The sequence below is a fragment of the Scophthalmus maximus genome, chromosome 9 (genome assembly GCF_022379125.1).
Source record: "Scophthalmus maximus strain ysfricsl-2021 chromosome 9, ASM2237912v1, whole genome shotgun sequence".
NCBI lineage: Eukaryota > Metazoa > Chordata > Actinopteri > Pleuronectiformes > Scophthalmidae > Scophthalmus > Scophthalmus maximus.
In genome coordinates this window covers 11079256-11104053 of record NC_061523.1, presented here as the reverse complement: position 1 = coordinate 11104053, position 24798 = coordinate 11079256, and the positions used below count along the sequence as shown (strand labels likewise).

The 24798-nt window shown below is 41.7% G+C and overlaps 2 protein-coding genes across 3 annotated transcripts; both read right to left on the bottom strand.

The window, feature by feature from the left end:
• Window positions 1-171: 171 nt before the first annotated feature.
• Window positions 172-3051, bottom strand: zgc:174917 (uncharacterized protein LOC565650 homolog). Its single transcript, XM_035650271.2, has 7 exons — window positions 2835-3051; window positions 1834-2043; window positions 1465-1726; window positions 1266-1357; window positions 946-1085; window positions 740-844; window positions 172-646 (listed from the first exon to the last, which is right to left on the bottom strand). The coding sequence occupies exons 2-7, from the start codon at window positions 1961-1963 to the stop codon at window positions 560-562; spliced, it is 816 nt and encodes a 271-aa protein (XP_035506164.1). The 5' UTR covers window positions 1964-2043; window positions 2835-3051; the 3' UTR covers window positions 172-559.
• A 2095-nt stretch (window positions 3052-5146) lies between these two features.
• si:ch211-153b23.7 lies at window positions 5147-10265 on the bottom strand. 2 transcript variants are annotated; one of them, XM_035650656.2, is made up of 7 exons: window positions 9977-10265; window positions 7856-8006; window positions 6923-7066; window positions 6591-6719; window positions 6273-6497; window positions 5887-6015; window positions 5147-5448 (listed from the first exon to the last, which is right to left on the bottom strand). In XM_035650656.2, the coding sequence occupies exons 1-7, from the start codon at window positions 10123-10125 to the stop codon at window positions 5221-5223; spliced, it is 1155 nt and encodes a 384-aa protein (XP_035506549.1). In that variant the 5' UTR covers window positions 10126-10265; the 3' UTR covers window positions 5147-5220. The 2 variants fall into 2 exon arrangements, with proteins under 2 accessions (XP_035506549.1, XP_047190572.1); XM_047334616.1 differs by having other exon boundaries at window positions 5887-6012; window positions 9977-10260.
• Window positions 10266-24798: the final 14533 nt, after the last annotated feature.

Genomic DNA, 24798 nt, shown 5'->3' with positions numbered 1-24798 from the left:
AGTTTAGAGAGCTCAGTTTGAATTCGTGACACTGTCATTCTTCATCTGTGGATATTCTATAGATTTCACAAGAAAATATTTGAAATTTGTTAAAATGACACATGTGAATGTTCAGGATTTTTAAAAATATTTTTCTTCCCAAATTCAACAGTATACACACCCACACAGCCCCATGGTTCATATATCGATACTTTATTGATATTTAGGTTGTAAAGCTGTATATCACTCCTTATTGTTTTGTGCAATGTAGATGAACAGGGAAAAAACACAACAGAAATTCGTTGTCACGGTTATTTTGGCATTTATTTTAAAGCTTTATGGAAAAGTCCTGTTAAATCTATAATTGACAATGTTCACTTTTTCCTGAATGATAAAACAGCATTTTTTCAAATTCATAATGTTTAAAATACCACAAAATATGGAACAAACTATAACATAGAAATGTTTACTTATTTTTGATATATTTTGGCATTCATATATAAAGTATATATATAAAGTATACAAAGAGACATTTCAAAGAAGTAATCATTCTTGCAAAAAGGAAGAATCCCGGAAGTATTCATGTGCTTTTGTCGGAGAAATGGTTGAAACGATCTTCTCCACAGGCCAAAGTTGTGGCGTGAAATTTCCTGGGACGGTCTGGATCCTAAGGGGAACAGAAAGAGTCAGGATCAATACATTGTGAGAGTCTGACTGTGGGGTCATAATAGGAATACGTGTATACTCATGTTTGTCTCACCTGTATGGGGTAAGCACAGGTGGAAACGTAACGGATCACAAAGCCACAGCGTCTCATCGGGGATGTGTTGGCATCACTGGCATGGACGAGGAGCCCATCGTGGATCTTTTAAACCAAATCAGAATCTCAATTAATTCATCAATTCTTTAATTGTACTCAAACACATGTTTGACTATATTATCTGTGGGGGGGGGGGGGCAACTCACAGACATCTGTCCAGCCAAAAGTGGACAAAGCAAAGCTTCATCAACGTTCACCAGCTCCTCTGGGATCTCCTGGTTGACTGACAGCATGTTTCCGCGGCGGGTGGCTTGGCGATGGGGCAACATGCCAGAGCAGTGGCTGCCTACAGGGACAAAACATATTTAGCTAAAGTGTTCAACTCTGTGAAGCAGGTCGGTCATTTCAGAAAGTACATTTGCTGCTCCACACTGGAAAATAATGTCAGACTTTTAAATTTGTCTCACCAGCACAGTGGCTTAAGGGATAAATGTGCATGAGAATCATAAAAGAGCAGCTGAGGTACCTGGGATGACCCGAAGGGCTCCGTTTTCCTTCTGTGAGTCATCTAAAGCGAGCCACACTGAGAGAACAGGGCCACCAGCAATACCCCAATACCTGCAAACGCAATAATTATAATTAGGCAAAACAAAGCAAATCAAAAGCTGCAAGAGCAGGTAGCATTTTCCAATCTTTTTCATATTTTTGTTGAATCTGAGATCTACCTCATATCCTGATGCCAGGCCACGTATGGGAGCAAATTCTCTCCAACGTTCCCTTCAGGTTTAGTTTCTCCCACTTCATTCTCCAGGATGTTGGCGGGTTCGAGTGTCGGGTATTTGCAGATGAAGCGGGAGTCAAGCAGGATGACGTCGAGACCCAGGACGGCTTTGACCACTTCTAGGATTCGAGGGTGTTTGGTCAGACCCATCACCCAAGGATACTGAAGGTGAACATTGTGGAGGCTGTACCCGGTGTATTCTTCACCTGGAGACACAAACACATATTTATTCACTGCCACAGCATATATTTCTTATCCTGTCAACACTGTCTGAACACAATTAACTGCGAGACCCAGACCCGCTGATACTCACCAAATTCCCTCTCCAGCTCAGAAAAGGCATGTCTGGCCTCTCTCAGCTCCGTCTCATTCAACACAGTCAGTGCGGAGAGAAAACCCAGCTGGTTGTAGATCTCCTTCTGCTTTGCTGCGGATGTAGTCATCTTGATTTGACTGTTTCACTGCTGATGCCTCAGGCTCTCTGCTTCCAAAATTTATAAGGTGGAGACTGTTTGTGACGTTGCTGGAGGTTGGGGGGGGGGGGGGGGGAGGGTAACAGAGAGGGAAGTGAAGTTTAAGTATGGTGAAATTCAGTGTAAGAACAGGATGTTTATCCTGTTTTTTCATCTGGTTTTCAAGACAACTTGAACGTAAGATGTTTGTAGATACATAAAAAGAAAGCGGGACTGACCCACGTCCCCTGTTGGGGGAAAAAAAGCATCTAACCACATAGAGGTGGGTCACAGTGCGCACTACCTTCTACCTTGTTCCACCTGTCCCTCAAGACCATTAGAAAACCTGTGACTTCACCTCAGGACCCATGGGAATCAAGTTTGTTAAGAGTCTCTTTGTTCAGTTGTAATAATCTTTTGGCTCAAAACAAGCCCGGGGAAGAACGTGACACTTCGTAGATAAGTGCAAGACCACTGAAAACAGTCATTTGTAGCCTTCATGATCCTGTAAATAAAGCATCAACACTCAACATACAGTGGAGCTGCAGAGCAAAAGCCTTATTACGTAGTAACATTTGAGAAAAGTACAGCATCAAAATTCTTGCATTCATAATTAATTTGATTTAAAAAAAGAAAATGTACAAATGAGTAGAAAGCTAAACTACTTCCTTTTATCATTTAACATTGAGTTTTAAATTTATTAAATAATACTAATATGATTATTATTATATCATTTTGTATGTTATTTATTATTGGTAGAATACTTTTTTCAATTTTAGTGTACACAAATGTTTTTATTTTTTCATGTAGCATCTTAAAAATATATGTAAGTAATAAATACATCTTTGTTTTATCTCCGTACCTGTCTGCTCTTCAGTCTTCTCTCTCTCTGGAGTCTGGACTCTGGATTCTGTCAGGATCTTCTGTGACTGGGATTAAATAGTGCACAGAGCCTCGCAGGGAATTTCCATGATTACAGAAGATGTCAATATGAGGTGGGACATTCATTTGTCTTCTATTTGCTGAAGTAACATGACACTTTTCTTCCCAGGAGATACACGCAGGTCTTTTGTAATCACCATCTACAGGGCTCACGTCACACTCTACCAACAAAATGTATTTATAGACATGGAGGCTAATTCTGGTGCTGCCCTCTATTTTGAAATAGGTCCAACCTGATTTTACTCATACTTTTTCCTCCTTCACAGTTACTCATTATTCTGTCATATTATCGTTCCTAATCATCACAGCCTCATATTTTATTTCTCTGTTCCTTGTCAAGAACGGAGTGAAAGGACGATGACTGATCACCTGACAAAGACAGTAATTCATATTCTGTGTGATGAGTGTGTGAACTTGCCTGGGGCTCAAAGAGAAGAGAATATCCTGACAGTCTCCATTTTAGGCATCAATTTCTTTTCCAATATATTATTCATAATATTGTATATTCCAATTCCAGATTTTACAATATCATTATCATCATTTCTAGTCTTTTTTTTCTTTTCCAATTACAGAATGTAATATATTACTAATATATGTATATAATAAGGGCAAAGTATACATCGCTGCCACAGATAACTTCTGATAGAATGTTTCATTAAATGCACTATATGTCATGTGCTGTAACATACTGTGGCCCTGAGGTGCAAACCACAATGACATATAGGAAAACATGACGGTAAATGACAAAACCCAAGTACAAATAAAAAACAGAGTTTTGAGCTATATGTTATATGCTGTATGTGTTTTTTATTATTTGTCGCTGTGATTTTTGAATTTGCCGTGGTGGTTTCCCATGCAGTCATTTGCACTTCAGGGCCGCTGTACTAACAGAAACTTTCCAACGCTGCTGAGAAAAATTATCAGGGGAAAACACTGGTCACCTCTGTGTGTTGTGTGATGATATGTGTCAGTAGTTTCAGAGAATGCAATAAAGTTCAAGAGTATGTGGGTGCAGTTCTCACAAGGAAGCAGTAAACCTTTCAGCTTCTTTGCGACACAGCACGGAAATCAATCTGCAGCCCTACCCGGAAATGATTCACTGCTCCTCAACGGCTGTTCCCAGGGACGATCACCTGTGAGAATGTTTAGTGTTATGGTACCTACATAATTTAATCAGTGAGAAAACATTTATCATAAGTGGAGTCGTAAATGAGGTTCGCTTCTTCCTGCTGCAGCAGATAACAAGCCGCCATCACAATTAGATTAGTTCTTCCTACATGTGTTATTATTCTGTCTCTTTGTAACTTTTTGACATATTTTAAATATAATTAATACATAGAAACTTTATAGAGAATGATATGAATATGAATATATTCAATGTCTGATTATACTTGTGGTGTAGCTTTACTGCAGCATCTTTGTAATACTACAAACAACAGCAGGTAGAAACCACACATAAGTGATGTTTACAACTTTTTCATGTATTGTGTGTATAATGATGGTTTACTCTGAGCCTCAGTTTGACTTTGTGTCTCTGTCTGGGCTTTCCAAGGATGCTGAGAAAAAAATGATCAGGGAAACTCTGGTCACCTGGTGACCTCCTTCTGTTGTGTGATGACATGTGTCAGTACTTTCAGAGAATGCAATAAAGTTCACAAATGATTATGTGCTGTGTGTGAGTGAAACAGTGACTGAGTAAGAAAAGCAGTAAACCTTTCAGCTTCCTTGTGACAGAGCACACATTCATTTTGCAGCACACCCCAGAAATGATTCACTGCTCCTCAACAGCTGTTCCCAGAGACCATCATAAATAAAGTCATAAATGAGGGTCACTTCCTCCTGTTGAAGCAAGTAATAAGCATTCAGCACAATAAGATTAGTTATTTTTATGTATTTTAATATTTAATTTATTTATATTTTCAAACATAGAAACTTAACTTATTATATATTATAAATAATTGTAATATTTTATATATATACAATGTCAGATTATACTGCAGAAATCTCTGTAATACGAACAAGTGTTTTTTATTTAAAATTCTAAATATTTAATATATATGGATATTATAATTACAACATTAGAACATAGAAACTTCATAGAGAATTATAAGATAAATTTGATAGTTTATGAATAATTCAATGTCTTATTATACTTGTGGCGTAGATTTACTGCAGCATCTCTGTAATAATACAGAGATGCTGCAGTCTCTGTATTATTACATTGACACTTAACTGATTTTCATTTTTACAAGGTTAAACTCATACTCATCATGTATTGTGTGTATAATGATGGTTTCCTCTGAGCCTCAGTTTGACTCTGTGTCTCTGTCTGGGTGTTTGGGGCAGAGGTGGTGGTGCTGTTTTCTTTTCTCTGCACTCTGTGTCCTCTTGTCTCCTCCTGGTGGCTGCTGTGCATTATTGCAGCGATGGATAAGCACAGGGTCCTTGCTAGGAGTCGTTTTCTTTAACAACAACCTCTGCAGCATCTGTTTGTCAGAGCGCTCCCGTCTGAAGTCGTCCTCGTAAACTTTGAGCTGGAGCAATGTGAGGACACCAGGCAAAATCAGAAAAAAAATATGAACATGGAAGAAAAAAACATCTCGAGAAGATTAAGACCAGTGTATGTCAAAACAAGTTATTTTAAACCCGTGGAGATGTGGAGTTGTGAAAAATATCCCATCAAGGGCTATGAGGAGACTTCCTTTTTTTTCAATTAGGCTTCATCTCAGATCATATGATTACTACAGAATATACACACTGCAACTCCACTACACAACATATTTGACTACATTCAATGAACACATCCCACATTTTTAGTTGTCTATGCACATTTAAAAAAAAATCACTTTTGGGTCAAGATAGACAGCATATGCATTTGTGTGTGTGTGTGTGTGTGTGTGTGTGTCTGTGTATGTCATATACATTTGTATGTGTGTGTTTGTGTATACGTGTGCGGCCAATGGAAATGCTACCTGCTCTTGCAGTAGTGCCACCTGTTGGCGCATCTCCTCCCTCTTCTTCCTCAGCCTGCGGTTCTCCTGCTGCGTGTGTTTGTGGTCCTTATGCTCCGTCTGGTATTCTGCCTCATAAATCTGGGTCTGCTGATACAGGACATTAATTTGGCAGTGAGCCATTATGAAATCTATATCTTGTGATCTGCAGATATTTCTCATTATGGGTAAAATTTCAGCACAGCCCAGAGCGGCCACTTGGTGGCGCAGTTCACTGTCTGATTCAAAGCTAGTTCTGATTATTAAGCAAATCTTCCCCTGGCAACAGTGGGGTGACATCAGTTCTGCTCTCATCACATTAGAAATGGGAAACATTTTTTGATGCCACGCTGAAGAGAGCAGCCCACCTGACATCTCAGTGCATCCAGCTGCTCTTTTAGTTCCTGCACTTCTCGTGGGGAGTCTCCCAGTGGGGTGCTGCCGCTCTGGCTTTTCCCCTGCCACCTTTCCTCGGGGCTTGAAGGAGCTTGGAAAAGGGAGGATGAAGGGTTGTATCGAGAGTAATGGCTAGGTGACAAGTCAGGACCTCTCGGTGGATTACTAGAGGGGCACGGCTCAGCACTGAAGCCTCCCTAAAGATAGAACAGAAGACAAAGTGATGAGCAGGTCATAGATAACAGAATATTGACAGGAATTAAAATGTAAAACTGGATCGGATCATATACCTGTTTGGCATGTGCGCTGGCTCTCTCTGGATGTTGCATCCTGCTCTCCAGCAGCCTGATGTATTCTTGCAGTTCCTGGTTCTTCTTCAGCTCCTGCATCAATGTCTGCTCATAGTACTCCTTTGCACTCTGCAACCCCAGGTGAAAAAGTTAACATCAAACACGTAAACCACAAATGCTACCTGCCACTATCTAAATCTACCAGAAGATAAACCGCAGTATCCTGCATCTGCACCCACTTCTGAGGGTCCACACCAGTGCATCAATCCAGGGGTTTTGTTGTTCGTAGTGTGCTTGAAGTACATACTGTACTTACTGTACCGTGCATTTACCTGTTGGTGCTCGACTTTGAGCAGCAGCCTACTGTTGAGTTGTTTGACAGCCGCGTTCTCCAGCTCCAAAGCCTCCAGTTTTTGCTGTAGACCCAGCGTGGCACTGCGGTACACCTGGTCCCAGTCCTCATTCAGCTTCATCAGCTGTAACACACCACCACCACCACCACCACCACCACCATCATCATCATCATCATCATCATCATCATCATCATCACCACCACCACCACCACCACCACCATCATCATCATCATCATCATCATCATCATCACCACCACCACCACCACCACCACCACCACCACCACCACCACCATCATCATCATCATCATCATCATCATCACCACCACCACCACCACCACCACCACCATCATCATCATCATCATCATCATCATCATCATCATCACCACCACCACCACCACCACCACCACCATCATCATCATCATCATCATCATCATCATCATCATCACCATCACCACCACCACCACCACCACCACCACCACCACCATCATCATCATCATCATCATCATCATCACCACCACCACCACCACCACCACCATCATCATCATCATCATCATCATCATCTTCATCATCATCATCACCACCACCACCACCACCATCATCATCATCATCATCATCATCATCATCACCAGCATCATCATCATCACCACTGCCATTAGCTCCACTGCAGCCATTGAGAGCACCATTCATTTCATCATTACCATCAAGAATCACTTATTTTAATAACCTGCATCTGATTGAAATCAGAAAGAGCAGGTTGTATAATTGTGGTGAAAAAACAGGTTACTGTAATATTGATTCTTCACAGCTCAGCAGCAGTTTTCACACAACGCCCACGGCCTTCCTCTGGTATCTGTGGTATTCGGGGAAGAACTCAATGTAATTGCGGACATCTGCATCAAGGTGACGCTGTACCTCCTTGTTGACTCTGCGGAGCTCAGTGTTCCTGTTGAGCAGCAGCAGTTTCTCCTGGTCAGCGGAGGTGACTGTCATGCTCTCAGTGATCAGAGTCACTTGCTCCTCTGTGGACAGCAACCTGTCACCCACGGGACTCACATCCTCTGTCCTGCCCACACACCAACACACACAAGCACACACACAGTTTATACATGGACACGCACACAGAGCATATGAGACAAATATGGTCATGATGATAAACATTAGCCAGAGGATTTCCAATAATAAGCAAAAACAGGTACGCACAAAAGAACGTCAGGGTACTTTTGAACACCCACTTGCACAGAGTGCACTAACAGAGAACTGAATCAGAGTTATTATGCACACCCACGCACACACATGCATGCTCAGTCACATTGTGCTGTCAGCACACACGCAGTGGTGAATTTCTCTGCAATTTGCTCTCCTGGACAATCAGAATCTCTGTTCGTTATCATGTATTCATATGTCAATACCCACTGGAAACAATTTGGACAAAGATCCCCGGGAAAGGTTGATTGCTATTGTAAACCACTTGGAGAAAAATATATATTTGCTAACCAGCTTCCTTCCGCCAGCCCTGTTGGGAGATCTCGTCCAAGCGGAATAGCGGACAGAGAGGCAGCAGAGATTGAACGCCCAGGGGGAATCATCTCAGGGAAGAACAGAACACTGGGCATGAAGCCCCTGGGGCGTCTTCACACAAACATGCTGCAGGACTGCTGTAACCTCAAAGAGCTACGTGCTACAAAGAATCACAACTGTGGATCACCTCTGATCCCCCTTAAGTGTAAACTCCCCCACGAACACATGCTTTCATCTAGTGTTCCGCTATATGTGGAAACTGGTGTTACACAATTTCAGAGAGTTGTATTAACAGGTCAAGGTAGTACAAATGGGAACACATAGGTGTAGTTCATGTTAAACTGATGCACTCTCACATAAAGGAATAATCAAGATATCATCCTGGAGCAAAGTGTATGTTCTCCACAAAATATTTTAGTTATTTTTGTGAAAAGTTCATGGCCTCGTCTGCTAATCAAAAAAGGTTTTTTCATTAAAGGAAATTTAACTTAGTCAAAATATTAGTTTAAATCTACAATTTGAACCGTCTGTCATCCCCCTGGGTTCAACAAGGCAGGAGAGGCCTGTAGTGACGGCTGTTTGTGGCCACTAATGAGTGAATCATCCACAACCAGTGGGTCTGAAGTTTTGGATGAAGGCATGAGCTGGAATGAAATGGAGCCAAAGTTTGGTGGCCAGTGTGTGCACAAACAGTTAACACACTCATGTCCAACACCCTGTCTTGGCAAGTCGGCACTGGGTATTTAGTCTGCTCAGTGTCTCGCTGATCCAGAGCTTCTGTGACAGCTGATATACAATGTGTGACCCACTTTCACAAAGTTTTTAAGTCGTATGCTGCCTTGGAAGGACACCAAAATGCCAGCGCTTCCCACAGCAAAATGCTAATTCACGTTCATGGCATATGATAAAGAGAGAGATAATACCTTTCCTTCCTCCTGATGGCAACTCCGACAAATGTCACTCTACATAGAACTCTAACTGTAGCTGGTTAAAGGCCGCAGTCAGAGCCCCTGACAGATGAGAGAAGTGTGGAGTTTCACTATTCAACATGGTTATTTTAGGGCTAAGACTAATTATTTGTGTCGGTAGTGTGATCTTGACATTTATCAAGTATTATTATTATTGTTATTATTGTTATTATCTATAGTACTAGTGGTAATTTTTTACATGATGGTGTATCACTAATGTGAAATAATGAACTCAAGCCTTGATCTTTATGACCTCACTGGAAACTCCGCAGCCACTCTTCATTCCTCATCTCACTAAACTTTTTCATGAGACATCTCCGAAAACATGACTGTGTCTTTCAAACTCTTTCTAGAATGTCATAGATTGTAATGATAATGATCTGATATTGATCATTTCAATCTATACATTTAAGTAGGTTTTGGTAAAAACATGGGTTTAGTCAAAAAATAGGATTCACTTTGCGAGAGGTGTTAACATTACACTATTTGAGACAGTAGTTGGTGGAGTTTTACATTAAACTGTTACACATTAGGTGAACGTACTTACCACAGTGCTTCAGCAGATTTGTGCTTCTTTTGGCTCTGATGGAGGCTGCTGTCGCTCTTTGGCGAGGTATCCTTAGTTTCTGTTGCCAATGCTGCTGCTGAGGATGATAATGATGAAGAAGATGACAAAGACAGCACGTCTCCCTCCATTGCTTGTTGGAATCTTTAAATCCTCCTAAAGGCTGAAACACAGTTAAAGCACAGCTGTACGGTTGGGGTGACGTTTCTCCTCATACAACCCCTGAGCAAGTGGTGGAAAGTAAATAGTGTCATCGGTACTGATACGTAACAAAAGAGGAAGTAGCTGAAACAAAGAGCCACATGATGTGAGGTTTAGATAATAGGAAGTGTTTCAGATTTATGTTAAAGAGGGCCTGTCCCGACTGAGGTTCTGTGTCAAAGTGTAATGTGCCTCGATCTGAAAGGTTAGTTTTGAAAGTTTTCACTGTGTTGACATGGTTTATAGTTTTGACATCATTTGGAGACTCTGGGAAACTCCACTCAGTGTTAGAGAGGGTGAGAGAGAGAGAGAGAGAGACAGAGAGAGAGACAGAGAGAGAGAGTGTGTGTGTGTGTGTGTGTGTGTGTGTTAGCAAAGCTGTTGCGTCTTGTGTTTTTAACATAGTCAATTCAGGATAGAGCCAAGAGGAAGGAGCTGAATAAATATGCATATTTTTTGCTTGATTATATATTTGCTAGACGTGTAATTGATAATAATGGTAACACATAGAGTCAAGTTAATTGTATTCACCAATCTGCTCATTACTGGGACTGAGGGAGGTGGGCTGCAAAAGGTTAATTAGGAAATCACATGTTCATCCGAGGGCCAATCAAGTAAATTAAAGGATTTTTTTTTCATTAAGTCCCTCTTAGTCAGGCTAAGATGTCTTTTATTAACACTAAGAGAATTAATTTGCCAACCTCATTTGCTACACATTATCCTCCACCGACTGAGTCCAATATATTCAAGGCCACTTTGGGTAAAGCATGAGAAATACTGCAGGTTCCTCACGACAACGATAAGAGCTGTGGTGTATTGAAAATATCCTGCTCTAAACCTGATGAGATCAAGTAAATAGAAACAAATCTCCAGGATCTTATCAGTAAAACTTATTCCATCATTATCATTATTTCCTTTTTATTGGGAACATGATATTGTGTTTAGTATTATAAAACCAGAAAGAGATTCTTAGCCACAGTCGGAGCATGGTTTTTAAGATGGCATAAATTGTTAAGTTGATATCAAATAATTGTTCATTTGTGTCATTTTTTATATTCAGTTTATAAGAGCCCTGTCATACGATGTGGTATGGACCAAATGTTTGGCATGACATGGAAATTAACAATCATCACCCATTGTATTACTAATAGCGGTACCCTTAAATTAGACAAAAGTAGATTATTGGAATTATCGAATTTGAGACAATTAGAAAAAATGAAGTAAGATTTAAAATGTTATCTTTATTGTTTCCTGTGGTATCCAGAGTACTGAACCAAAGTTGCAGTCATTTTACCATTTGAAGCACCACCATGAGACAAAAGCTGGAGAGTCAACAAAATGTGTCAGTGCTGACCAGTGGCTCAGACTCGGTCCACTGATTCCCTCCACATGCCTGTGCCATCTATCATGGACCCCAGTCATCGTATTGCTGTGCCAAGCAGAGGCTTTGCTGGGAGGCCCAGCGATGGAGTGGCGATGCAGTGCCTTTATTGACCCAAGCCTCTGTCAAAGCAAAGGACAAATGAGCGGCTGGCTGCTGCTCCACAGGGGGATTGATTTAGAGTCTAATGGGAGTTGGTAGGGAGCAGTAAGGTTAACACTGCTCCTGCATGTGCCTAAACATGTAGGAATACTTCACCAGCTCAAAAGAAAAAGTCATTTTAAGAGGACTTTACCAAATTAGTTCATTTAACTCTCTGTCTCTGTAGACTGCCCTAACCGCAACAGTCGCGTCACCTGCTTTGTCTCCAGCTGCAACCGAATGGGCAACTCAACCAGAGTCAATGATTCAACTTGCTTCAATTTGAGTGACAGTTCATGTTTCGACTAAAATAAACGAGCCCTGCCGTGTGTATGTCTGAGTTGCATGAGTATGGGTGAGTGTGTGAGCGAGGGGGAAGACTCTTGAGGATTTTTGTCAAAATGTAACTGTGCATTAGTCTGTCATCTCCTTGTACCTCACCCCAATGGGAAGTGATACTCATACAGGGCGGCAAATGTGCAAGCTTGCATTCGCTCTCACACACACTCATGCAAACACACAAACACAGACATCTTCAAAGTTCATAAGTGCCTAATGAGAGGCTTCTTATGAGGCCAGTGCATTTATAATCAACCGCCTTGACCAGCGTATCAAGAAAGAATTGAAAGTGAATTCCTGGATTATATTCAGTTAGCTGGTCTTTATGACAACGTAAAATGAATGATGTTTTGAACACATACATATTATAACTGATCTGTGTGCATCACATAAGACTGCAAGACGCAATGACAGAGAGAGAGAGAGAGAGAGAGAGAGAGAGAGAGAGAGATGAGGCATAAATCATTCGCGTGCTCCACAGAAGAAGAATGTTTTAGCATGCAGACGGAAGCAGCTGAAGGTCATTTTAAATGCAGGAGCTGTCAATAATATAAAAGGCTATTTAATTAAGCTAGTGATGGCATGCTCAGCCTTCTCCCTGTTGATAATATTAGAAGGAAAAGAGAAGCATGTGAATGGAATAGACGCTGTTGTTCAAAAGCCCGAAGCAAACTGCTCCGGCTTTTGAATTTCTCCTTAGTGGGGTCAGGGTATCTCAGCTGCTTGTCGTGTTTTATCTGAAATGTTCTGCACTGGGTGGCATCAATTCAACTCAATTCAATTGTATTTGTAGGCTATAGAGCCAAATCACAACATACATTATCTCAAGGCTTTTTACAGAGTAAGGTCGAGACCTTACAGTATTATAGAGAGAAAGCAGACAGCCGCCACGATGAGCAAGTATTTGGCAACAGGGGGAGAGGAAACCTCCAGCAGAGCTGGAGTGGAGACAGGGGAGGAGAGAGAGAAAAGAGAGAAGAAACAGCAGGAAAACAAACAGGAGGATCTATGAAGCGGACAATGTCAATGCAAAATAGAAGCTAGTTGTACAGATAAAGAATGCAGCACTTTAAACATTGATATTGATCATATGTAGTGAGATGCACATTCCTGCTCTGTTACACCTCTGCCCCACCACGACAAAATTCACACAGACCTTTGTAGATTTACAGACTTAAAAAGACACAGAGGAGGCCAAAGCAGGAAATCTGATAAATCCGACAAACTGTAATGTTGTAATTCAGAGTTGCTTCTGATTACATACAAAAGTCGTGTCGCAGAAAGGCAGACCCTGTATTTAGCAAAGTTTTTTTAAGTGACACTTGCTGTTAATGTGGCCAGTTAATCACAAATGCTCAATATTCTCAATTAACTTAATCTTTTAATGCTCCAGTTAAGAATTAATGTCACTAATTAATGTCACATGCCTACTCTCAGGCCTAATGTCAGGCCTACCCTTCAACATGGGTAAGCTCATTAGAGACATGGCTCTCCTCTACCAGGCCACGGCACAATACATTGATACTGTCTACATTATATTGTTTTGGACTAAATGTAGTCTGGTCAATTATAATCTGTATTCATCATGATATCCTTGTAAAATCTAAACATCTGTTTTAAATTCAATCTGCATGTCCTTTATTTTTCCATTTCCTTGCTCTTCCCTCAGTCATTCTACTCTCCTCGCCTCCTTTCATCTTTCTCTCTGTTTTTCCAATTTCTTTTCTCCTCCTTCTCTCCATCACCACTGGAGGACGGGAGCCAAACACTTTGCATATCTGGCCTAGACCTCTTCCGGGTAATTTTGACCCCTATTTATCAGCTGTAGAAAATATAACAAGTGACACAAAGATGGAGCAGCACTGTGTTCTTCTGCTGCTTACACAGTGAATCCCCATCGCCGTACGATGGGAGAATTCCAGTGAAATGCTGCCTGCACCTCCTTCACATAATTAGAAATGTTGCTGAGCTGGAGTAGCTCTGCCTGCCACACTGATTAGCAGATGGAGAGGGACGATGGCCTCAAGCCACACAAGCATCTATCAACACACAATTCCGTTGGGTGTGTGTGTGTGTGTGTGTGTGTGTATAAATATTGCACAGGTAAAAAGGTTTTGTGTAGGTGTGAGAGCAGCAGGAGTTTTGGTTATATCACAGCAGGCTGCATTCGAAAGATTTCATTATCCACATCTGCTTTCGCCCTTATCTGTATGCTGGTTTAGAGCTGGAGAGTCGAATTGAAAAGGAGAGATTGAAGGGTTGGTGTGGAACATGCAAAGCATCGGAGAATCAGGGAAATTGTGAAATCAAAGAATTCAACAAAAAAAAAAATAGACTCAAGAATGTAGAATTTCGTATGAATCAATCACCAGATATGTATGTATATTCACAAATTCTCACACAAGATCTAATGCATTCATACATAACTCTGGGCTCTTCAATCCGTAGCCTTGAGTAAGAGCTTCCTCTGTGACGTTCATCCTGGACACAGAGAACGGAGAGGCCACCGGACACTGACAGCTTGATCCTAACTCAACACCAGGTGATTATAAGCCATGAGAGAGTCCGTCCGTGTCATTCGTGTGCTGAGAACTGGACCATGAAGTGACCTAATGAACAAGTATCGATCCTCCAGCTGCAGACTCCACACTGGCCATGACTATAAACACACTCATAACTCTATTCTGCGGCTTCTGGAGAGCTAATCTCCGCAGCAGTGGTGTGAGCATGCAAAATGTGACATGCCATATTTCTTGGAAAGCCTCCTATTGGATTATAATTGCTCAGCCACAGGAATTAACTCATAGAGCAGCGCATATTTGCTGAGACGACAGATTCCCATTTTAGGTCATTTTAGAACAGTGTGTGGTCATTATGGGAAGGGATAAAGTAAATAGGAGTTCCATAACCTGTGAAATATGTATTTGGAAGCGGCACCTTGCTTTGGTGAAACGCTGTGCATATGCGTGTGTTGGCTGAACAAATAGGCACCGAGGTCTGTGGGGATGTGAGCTGAAGGGGGCGAGGTGGCTGTGAGCCTGCAGGCTCTGGACTCGCCTGACAGAATCGATGGGATCAATTAACATATAGGGCCCGACTGAAAGCAACACTATATCAAATCCATCTATAATCCACTGTGTGTTTCTTCAGCGTGTGTGTTTGGATAGGCGCATGTGAATATCTCGAGGATCAGCATATGGTGTGCAGAAAAAGAGAAAATGAAAAAAAATCGAATAATTTCCCCCTCGCTGGCAGAAAGACTATAGCCCTGAGCTGGTGAAATATAACAGAGACAGACATTTTATTACATGGCAACTTCCTTAAAATCAAACAGCTGACGTTATTAGATTAAACATTATGATGTTTTACATAAGGCAATGCAAACTGTACTTCCCTGTGTTTTCAGTTTAAATCCAGTTAGCAGATTAAAAAACGAAAAAAATCCAAACTTCCTACAAGACTACTAATGTTAGAAAGGTACTTCACCTATTTAGATGCACATATAAAGACTAATCCACACATTTACAGATCTAGGCACAAGTTTACAGATTCATCTACACATGTAAAAATGTAAATAAGCCTTTAAAGATTGTTTTACAAATATAAAAACCTGGTTATGCAAACAGGGTTTGACATACAGTTACACAACCCTCCACCCACATTTGCAATTAGCGTTGAAACAATAAATGCCACGTATTTATAGGTCATTACTGGATATTATGAAGCATTGTGCAACACTAGATGGATGTACTGTACATGATAATGTTGTATGGAGTTTTAATTATATCCCCCACAGTAATTGTGTTTAAATTGTTTTCATTTACTTAGTGATATAACAAAGAGTGTAGACATTGCCCGACAGTAAGCATGGCGTGCAGTTGCCATCTTTGTGTTCTTTCACTTATGGGGATAGAGGGCTGGGATCGCACAAAGGAGAGGATTATTGAGCCTTCTTAAACTCACTTAATGTTGTCGTCACTACAGTATCCACTACCACCAGAAACTTGGAGGTGCAAACACAAGCTGACAAAGTGTGGTAAAAGGTGTAGTTATATTTTTGAAGGAAGCCATTTGCATAGATTTCTTCACCCTAACCGCTTAATGTGCAAATATAAATGCCCCTTTAGTTCCCAGTGTGGGTCTAGCTCTGAAAATATCCTACAATTCCTTTAATGCAACTCATTAGCATCTTTCTCTAGGATCTTCCAAAGCTACTTTATTATCCTCTTCATATAAGGCTGAAGTCGCCAGGACCTATAAATCTATAACCTTGTTGAAATGATTGGAGGTTATTTTCTCACACTTGACAAAGCTCCTGCAGAAGACATTGTGCAGCTGTCTGTTTTTTCACAGGCTGAGCAGCGCTCCTCTGTGATTCAAATTGACTTTGACTTTGTAAAATTGGTGGAGTGCCCCTTAAAATGAAACCCTGGGGTTTCTCAGCGCTTGACTTTACCATCTGTGTGTTGATGCGACAACACCTTTCATACAGTTATGTGTGCAAGGAAACGTGAAAATAGCCATTCCATGTATATACACCACGAGTCTTGGATCCAAAGATTTCCAGGGAATCTGATTTCTCTTTTGCCGAGACTCAGACAGTGTTTCTGTGAGGCAAATACCTGCTCTGGGTCTGTTGTAGTACATGGGGGCATTATCCATCCTGGGTTCCAGACAGTTAGTTTCTGCCTTTGCCTGATTCTCATTTACTCAAAGCCAATATTACTATTTATGTGGGGAGCTGGGAAATGATAAATGATGTTGCGCTGCCTAATAAATATGAAATCCCTGGATCATTAGCTGGATTAGATTGGAGGGGAAAGTGCATAATCAGCCCATGGATGCACTGGAGTCATCGATATCAGCTCTGAGCTATCAGCTCCCCCTGAAGAGAGACAGAGATGGTTAGAGAGACAGAGGGGGAGACAGTGAGAGACTGTGGGAGTCATAGAGAGGAAGAGAGAAGTCTGAAACGATTAATTCAGTAATGGACAGAGAGCAGGCCGAGGTAATGGCAGAATATGACTGTCCATTTAGCATCCAAATGGGACCGCTATTGCCATGGACAGTGAGGTTGTTCGGCCTTGGAGCTGGAAGAGAAGGAGCGGAAAAGAGATGAAACTTTCCTGTCAGATGAATTTCACAAAGGCGAGGAGAGGGAAAACAGTGGGGATGAAGACATGCTTTCCTGTGTTGTCAAATGTATTGCGCTGACATCACCTAACATCCAGTGTTGCTCTACAGTGTACACTGTACCTGTTCCAGCCCCCCAGCTTAGAGATGGTGGAGAAGTGGTGCGACGGTGTGCTGCAGTGGGCCATCGCTCCAGCCAGCTGACAGGCCAGTCGATGTGTTTAATCAACCAAAGTCACGCTATAGGGAAACAGCTTCTGCATCAGAGAAGTGCTGATACATTGATTCACCTCACCTCCAGCCATAACTGCTTATCTGCTTTCCCTGATCCAGGGCAAGCATGTGCACACATACAGTCGTCATGACAGAGAGCGAGAGAGAGAGAGAGAGAGAGAGAGAGAGAGAGAGAGGAAAACAAAGGATGTGCGCTGCTCGAATATCGATACAGTCGACAGGAGCTGCTGTGTTCTAACATCAGAACAGGATAGAATTGATCCAGACGTCCTCTTCAATGATGACGGTTCCTAATTTGATTTTTTAATTTGACTTTTTTTCCCTCCTCAAACTGTAGTCATGATGAAATATGTAGGAATAATTTCATTAAAGAAGTTTCACAGCCAGGCTGCGATGCAGACTATAAAGCTCCCCCTCATCTGCTAATGCCCATCTATTTTTGAAAGCTCTTCGCCAAATCATAAAGATGAGGTATTAGCCCCTCAACACTTGGGCTCTGTCTCACTTCCACTTCATCCTGTTGGGACTGTAAAAATGAGCAATAGAAGATGCCATTGTCTTTCATGGGACGGTAACTTTTCCAAAGCAGCTTTATTTAAGCAATGGAAATTGTGAAACCTCTGCAGCATGCAGAATGAGATGAAATGATGTAACTAAAGTAAACCAAATGATACACAGCATGTCTCATATCAAATAAACATCATGCTTTCACAACACAGTTTCACAATTTGTCTGGTACAAATTTCAGTTTTTTCGTAATTTAGTTTTTTCTCTTTATCCTCAGACGCAGGGTCTTCTTCCATATACGAGTATTCTGCCCAATATAAACCCTACTTATTAATTCTCTCATACACTCAAAGAGAATAACAGCAAAAACCAGATTTCTTTGAGGTTACGGCTCGTAAGATTACATTTCCACTTACATCATCCTTTTCTATCTCCCACTCCCAGAAAAGGGGCTGATGGAGCTACTGCTGCAATCGTCTTGGTTTCCTTATTCATTGCACCGTCCCTCGTCCTGGCCCGGCACCGTCAGCTCACTGCGGGCCTAATTGGGCTCTGTCTAATAACTGCAGTCCCCAGCGTGTGCTCTGATGAATAGAGAATATAATTAATGCCTCAGTGACGGATATTGGCTCACAGGCCTCTGGCAGGTCCTGTTCAGCATGCAACATCTTCTTTACCATCTCCGACTCTCCATCCACACCAAGAGTGGTATTAACGTTTACGTGTTAACCCAGGTTTCATGGGGCTCTGCTCCAGAGTCACCGCTGTTCTCAAAAAGCTACAGATTTCCACCTGCGATAGCTGATTGAGCGATGCCCGGAAATTGCCTGGCATTACTTTGATATTACTCCGCTTGTAAACAATGCTGTGGTTGCCTGCTCCAGTGCTCCATATTTTTCCTTTTTTTTTTCAATTTGCAGGACTTACTATGAATTTGAAGCATGTTGGTGTGTGTGTGTGTGTGTGTGTGTGTGTGTGTGTGTGTGTGTGTGTGTGTGTGTGACAAGCGGATGGGTATGTGTGTGTGGTACCTGTGCTGTGTCAGCGTTATGTCAATGGGGCATTCAGGTGAATCCAACAAAAGACAGAAGTGAACAGCCAGCTGCTCTGCCCCTCAGTGAGCACACCTACAGGCGTCCATCTAGCTGTCTGGCGCTCTGTCACGCCTCACAGGGAGACGCTGATGGATTCACCCTCGATCCTGCCCTTTCTCCTCTCTCTCTTAGTCTCTCCTCTCTGCCCTCCCGCCTCCATCTGTCTACCATCTGCTCAGTCCTTCCAACTTCCTTACTCCCCTCACATAGTCAGTTTGATTTCTCTCCTCTCCCGCAGCCTCTTCCCATTACCTTGTCAGTCATGTCTGGGCTGCCTGCTGCAGGAGTCGGACTCTGTCAGGTTACGACGCAGTCATCTCTGCAAGGAAGCAGTAGAAAACATGATTTTCAGATAAGATTTTTCCACCCATGAAAATCTGAGACATTTTTTATAATTTTTGGGGGGCATGTTGAGCAAGAGTATTGAAACCATAAATTTGGAATTCAAATACTTTGCGGCACACCACCGCCTCCAGGTGGTAGCTCAGTGCCACTACACCTCACAGCTACGATTGCTTCCAGTTTGACTGACAGCGTCTCCAGTCAGGCGTGGGTGCAGGGTAAGCTCTTAATGAGTCTCCAGCAGGGAACAAAATGAGAATGGAGAGGAGCAGAGGACACGCAGAGCTGGAATATATCGGGAAAGAGCTGCAGTAAGAGGGGGTTAATTTTATTTATAATGAGGTTGCTCTATTGCTTCAGTTGGCTAGGTGTTAAGCGGGGCTCGATTTGGACTTTGGGAGGATTAGAGAGTGCAACAGCATCTGCACACTGAGCGGCAGCATGCTAATGACCATGCAAGAGATAGATGGACAAATGACTGCACAGATGCCTTAAATCTGCATGTGTGAGTGTGTCTGTGCAGGTGATTGCATGTGTGTGTTTGCTTGTTTGCTCTGATTGTACGTGTCAGTGGCTGCCATGGTGCCATTTCTCTTTGACTGACAGATCATTAATGAACAGGGGGTCCCATATATCATACTTGACAGCGTTATGCCAACCTAAAGTGTTAAAACCATCATCAGGATGCAAAGTGGATTAAATTATGCAAGCATGCAAATATCCCGACTGACATAGTGGAAACACTGCAACACATTTATGATTTTAAAGAAGGTTCCGGCCCTTTATATTTCTGTGGAATAATGCGGCTTTGTTTGCATAAAATGAAGATTGCCGTTCCATTATACCCATGTGTGCACAACAGAACAGTGATGCCATAAAAGCTTCCATTCAACACCTTAACATCACAGCACACTACACTCCACTGCACTGACCTTGGCTGTAATTGCTGCAGAACCTTTTCTTTTATGCATTGGTCATCAGGATAGAGAAATTAAATGTCAACCGAGCCTGAGGGGGAAGAAGCAAGGTATTGCACTGAATCGGATTGGAACCTTTCTAAAATGACTAATATTCAGCCCCACGGTTCCCTCAGCTGAGAGAGTGAGCCCTTCATCTCCTGGAGACCCACTCTTACATTAACCATTATTAACCCTTTGCTGTAACCTTAAAACAAGTCATCACCTTAACATTTAAAAGCTTTAAATTAAATTTGAAATGATTGCGGGGCGTTATGGGGACCTGTTTTGTTGTTCACGTAAGAAAGACGAGTCCCCATAATGTGACTGTGTAAACAGATTTAAGTCCCGACAAGTAATATCTGGACCACGCACACACACACGCACATCAACAAGTGCTCAGGTAGATAATAAAATACCGTGGATTGTTATGGAGTTTTGTAGAAGTCTATTAAATTGAAATAGAGAAAACACTGGACACAAAAAACACTTACCCATTCATTCACGCTGACAGGCACGGAGCACATACACAAGCTTTGCACACAACAGACACAGAAACACTTGTCACTAAGCAGCATAGAAGACACATGGATTGAGAGTCTTTACATTTGGAGGGGAACTAGAGCATGCGGTGACAGCAGAGTGGTGGCAGCGTCCAGAGGGAGTCTGTGATGTGCAGCAGAGAGGAACAGCTCTAAGTCAAGGCTGCTCTGAGTCACTGGTGGGGGGGGGGGGGGGGGGGGGACGCAACACCAGGCTTCCTAAAAGGTTTTTCCGATTCAAAAAGTGATTCAGTGATTCAGTATCTTTTTGGTAGCACCTTACGATCCCACTACACCACATTCCAGTTTTTAAATGTTTGTGCCCTTGAAACTGGTTCTCTAGTAAAATGTTGTTTCTGCAGAGTAGGTACAGTTTATCCAACCAGGAATATTAAATGACACAACAACACATCGTGACTAAAGTCTATACTTTATACTAGCTGATCAGGAGAGACTGTCAATGGCTGGCTTTTAATATTCTTACATTATTGGATGTCATGCCGCTAATTTATTTGATATTATCATCTAGTATGACTCATATGAAGTGTTTTGCATTCAAGTTGATAAAGTGCCATGGCAGATTTTTCTCCTTTTTTCTGCTTCCCTCCATTTTTTGCCATCAGTTGAGCAGTAACACTAAAAAGGCCTCAGCAGCCATCTGAACAAAACATGCTCTCTTCAGATTTTGCGATCGTTGAACATTGAAAAAGACAGTGTTGAAGTCTCAAATCTGATTTTAAAGAAGAGGGGCAAAGCAACCTTTACTCATATGCTGTACTCACTATAATGCATGATCTTGTTTTGTATTATTGACTTCAATACACAGAGGAGACCGGAAAAGCCACCTTTGTTCTCGCATAACAGCACTTTGTCTTGTCATCCTCTAAATTTATCTTCTGCAGGTCTCGCCACTACCTTAACCTGTGTCAGTTGGTCCTTGTGGATTCATTGCCAGCCCCTTGCAGGGTGGTTTTCAACAAGATTTGTTTTCCCAGGATAAAAAATTAAAGATGAGAGCAGCTAAACTAAAGAAACACCATCACTGGTTTCTTAACACTGTCCTCAGGAGGTCAGGGGTGAATTAGCACAGGTTAAGCCTTCTAATGCCTTCTATACATTTGGAATCAGCATCCTTAACCTTGTGGAGAGTTGCCCTAAAACGTCTAATAGATCATTGCAGTCAACAGCAATAAATAGAAGAGCAAAGTTGTCCATCTCCTTTTTCAAATAAGGCGATTTTCTGCACCTCGTCAAAATCGCTGATCCAATTTTTGGGTTGCTTAAGTCACTTTCATCCCACACTTACATCTCAACAACTCAGTATGATAAGATTTGGCCAAATGTTCCCACAAGACTTTTAACTTTCAACTGTGATTAATTAAGCAAAACAGAGAGTCTGCTTACATGTTACATTTCCACCATGCAATTTCTTTTAAACGGGACAAACATAATAGATATCACCTCAGTAAACATGGCAGCTTCAGAAGAATGGTGCTATTTGCTTTAATAAGGAGAATGTTATGCAAGCTGGTTTTGTTTGCATTCTTCATCTGACAAACTCTCCAGCTCCTTCTAATTAAACAAAAACAGCATGTTCAATTACACAAACTATGCTTATCACGCACGCGCACACACACACACACGCACACAATCATACAATCACACGCACGCACGCACACAATCACACACACGCACACGCACACAATCACACACACACACACACACACACACACACACACGCACACAATCACACACACGGACACGCACACAATCACACACACACACACACACGCACACAATCACACACACACGCACGCAATCACACACACGCACACAAGTGCATGAATGTGACTGAGATTAGTATTCAATATACTAACTTACTGCCACAGTGCGGATTCTGATTGCGACTCTTATTACACAGATATCATCAGGAGGCAGTGTTTACTCCAGTTGACTTCAGTATTTCCTTCATTTATGGTAATTTATGTCAACACTAAGACGTACGCAACGTAACTAAATCCCTCTTGCTTGTTGAGTTTGCATGTGTCGTGAGGCTCTGCAGCCTGGAGTGAAAGACAGGAGAGCAGACAGACAGATGAAGGCGGGAGGAGGAAGGAGGGAAATGATTTTTGGAAGTCAGACATGGAGGAAGAGAGGTGAGGGGATTAGACTGGGAGAGATATAAATAAGCGTCAGAGTCTGGTGCGGTGATAGTGGAGGCCTACAGTCTTCAGAATAAGAATTAACTCAAAATTAGCAAAATGATCCTTGACCGTCGTGGTTTCATTATATTTTCTGTCCGTCTGTGTCTCTCTCTTTTCTCATTTTGGTCTCCTTATTCCTCCAAGCAGGGACATTGTGAGTCTTTGCTTCCACAGTGTACTGTAGCTAAAACGCTACTGCTCCAAATTTGCTCAACTGGTCTTGCTGCACAGGCTGATAACAGTAATATGACATTAGCAATTGGAGAGATTCAACTACATGAAATACGTATACAAGACTTAGTGAAGAGAGATAAGGCTGATGAGGAGTTGGAAGATTATCGAAGAGTAACTGAGGCTGTTACTCTGCTCTGAGGTGATCGAGGTACAGGCACTTACTGAGTAACTGACAGAGTTAAAACAGTTATTAACTGCACAAGTATTTGCGGAATATCTGAAAACAAGTCTGGATTACTGATGAGGAGATGGGGATGATGTGAGGTATCCAGCTGTTTACAAAAGCTGAGGATTGTCTATGTTGATTATCACTTTCAAAATGGTTCTGAACCTAAGTACAGCATCAGAGCCGCTAGCATGTATAGACTCTTCACTTTCTGTATGAACATCCTTTTCTACAAAACAATTTGGATATACATCATAAAGATTAACAAAAACACGTCTATGAGATATTCAATGACAATTTTCGGTACTTGACAGGTGTCAGTTTTTGATGCTATGGACAGAACACTTGGCAGGAGATACTGAGGTAAGGGTGAATAAAAGTAATGCTTACTTATTAAATGAATAATTTAAATTAACTGATTTTAGAAAAGTAAATCAAAAGTAATACAACTAATAATCAGAAAGTGTACAAAAAGAAATTAATACATATATAAAACTACAGTATTTTCTATTAGATCTTGAATGACATTCTCCGAATGACATGAATACTAATTTTAAAGCCTTCTGCAGACAGTCATCTTTATTTAAATATTTATACTTAAATATGTATAAAAAAAATCATCATATGTAATAATTAAATCCCCTGCAGATAAAATGCAGAGGGTTTGTTCTCTGTGTTCTGTGTATACTCCTGGCTGAGGTCATGTGTTTTAAGGTTTGTACCTGCAGCCCTATATTAAAGAATGCTGTGGAATCTTTATTCAATATGTCTTTAAATAAGAGAAGTATATTGCCACTATTTGCTCACTGCCTCTCTCCATCCTGAAATCAATATACATCTTCAGAAATGGAAATTGTGGAGAGGTGGGTGTGGTGACTGAAATACTCACTAAAAGCAATGATGTCAGAGGATGCAGGAACATCCCATCGAAGCAAAATAAACCAAACTGAAGTAACACACAAATGTAGACACATGGACATGTTGCATTCCTCTGATAGAGAGAAGGCCACTACCAAAAACCTACTGCACGTTTCCTATCACAGACCCAGAAACACACACCTCCTCCTCCATTCGCCCCGCCCCTCGCAGCTACTACAGGGGAGTAACGACGTCATACTCCTGCTGCCTGGCAACGCCTCTTCACCGGAGGACGAAAAAAGTGCATCATTGTTTTTCTGCCAATTACAGCAACTGTCTCAAGGACCCTGCGTCTGAGTGAGAAGAGGACACTGTTCTTTATTTTTTTTTCTGTGTGTATCTGTGTGTGTGTGTGTGTGTGTGTGTGTCTGTGTGTGTGTGTGAATCTCTGTGAGCGTGTGAGACAACACTG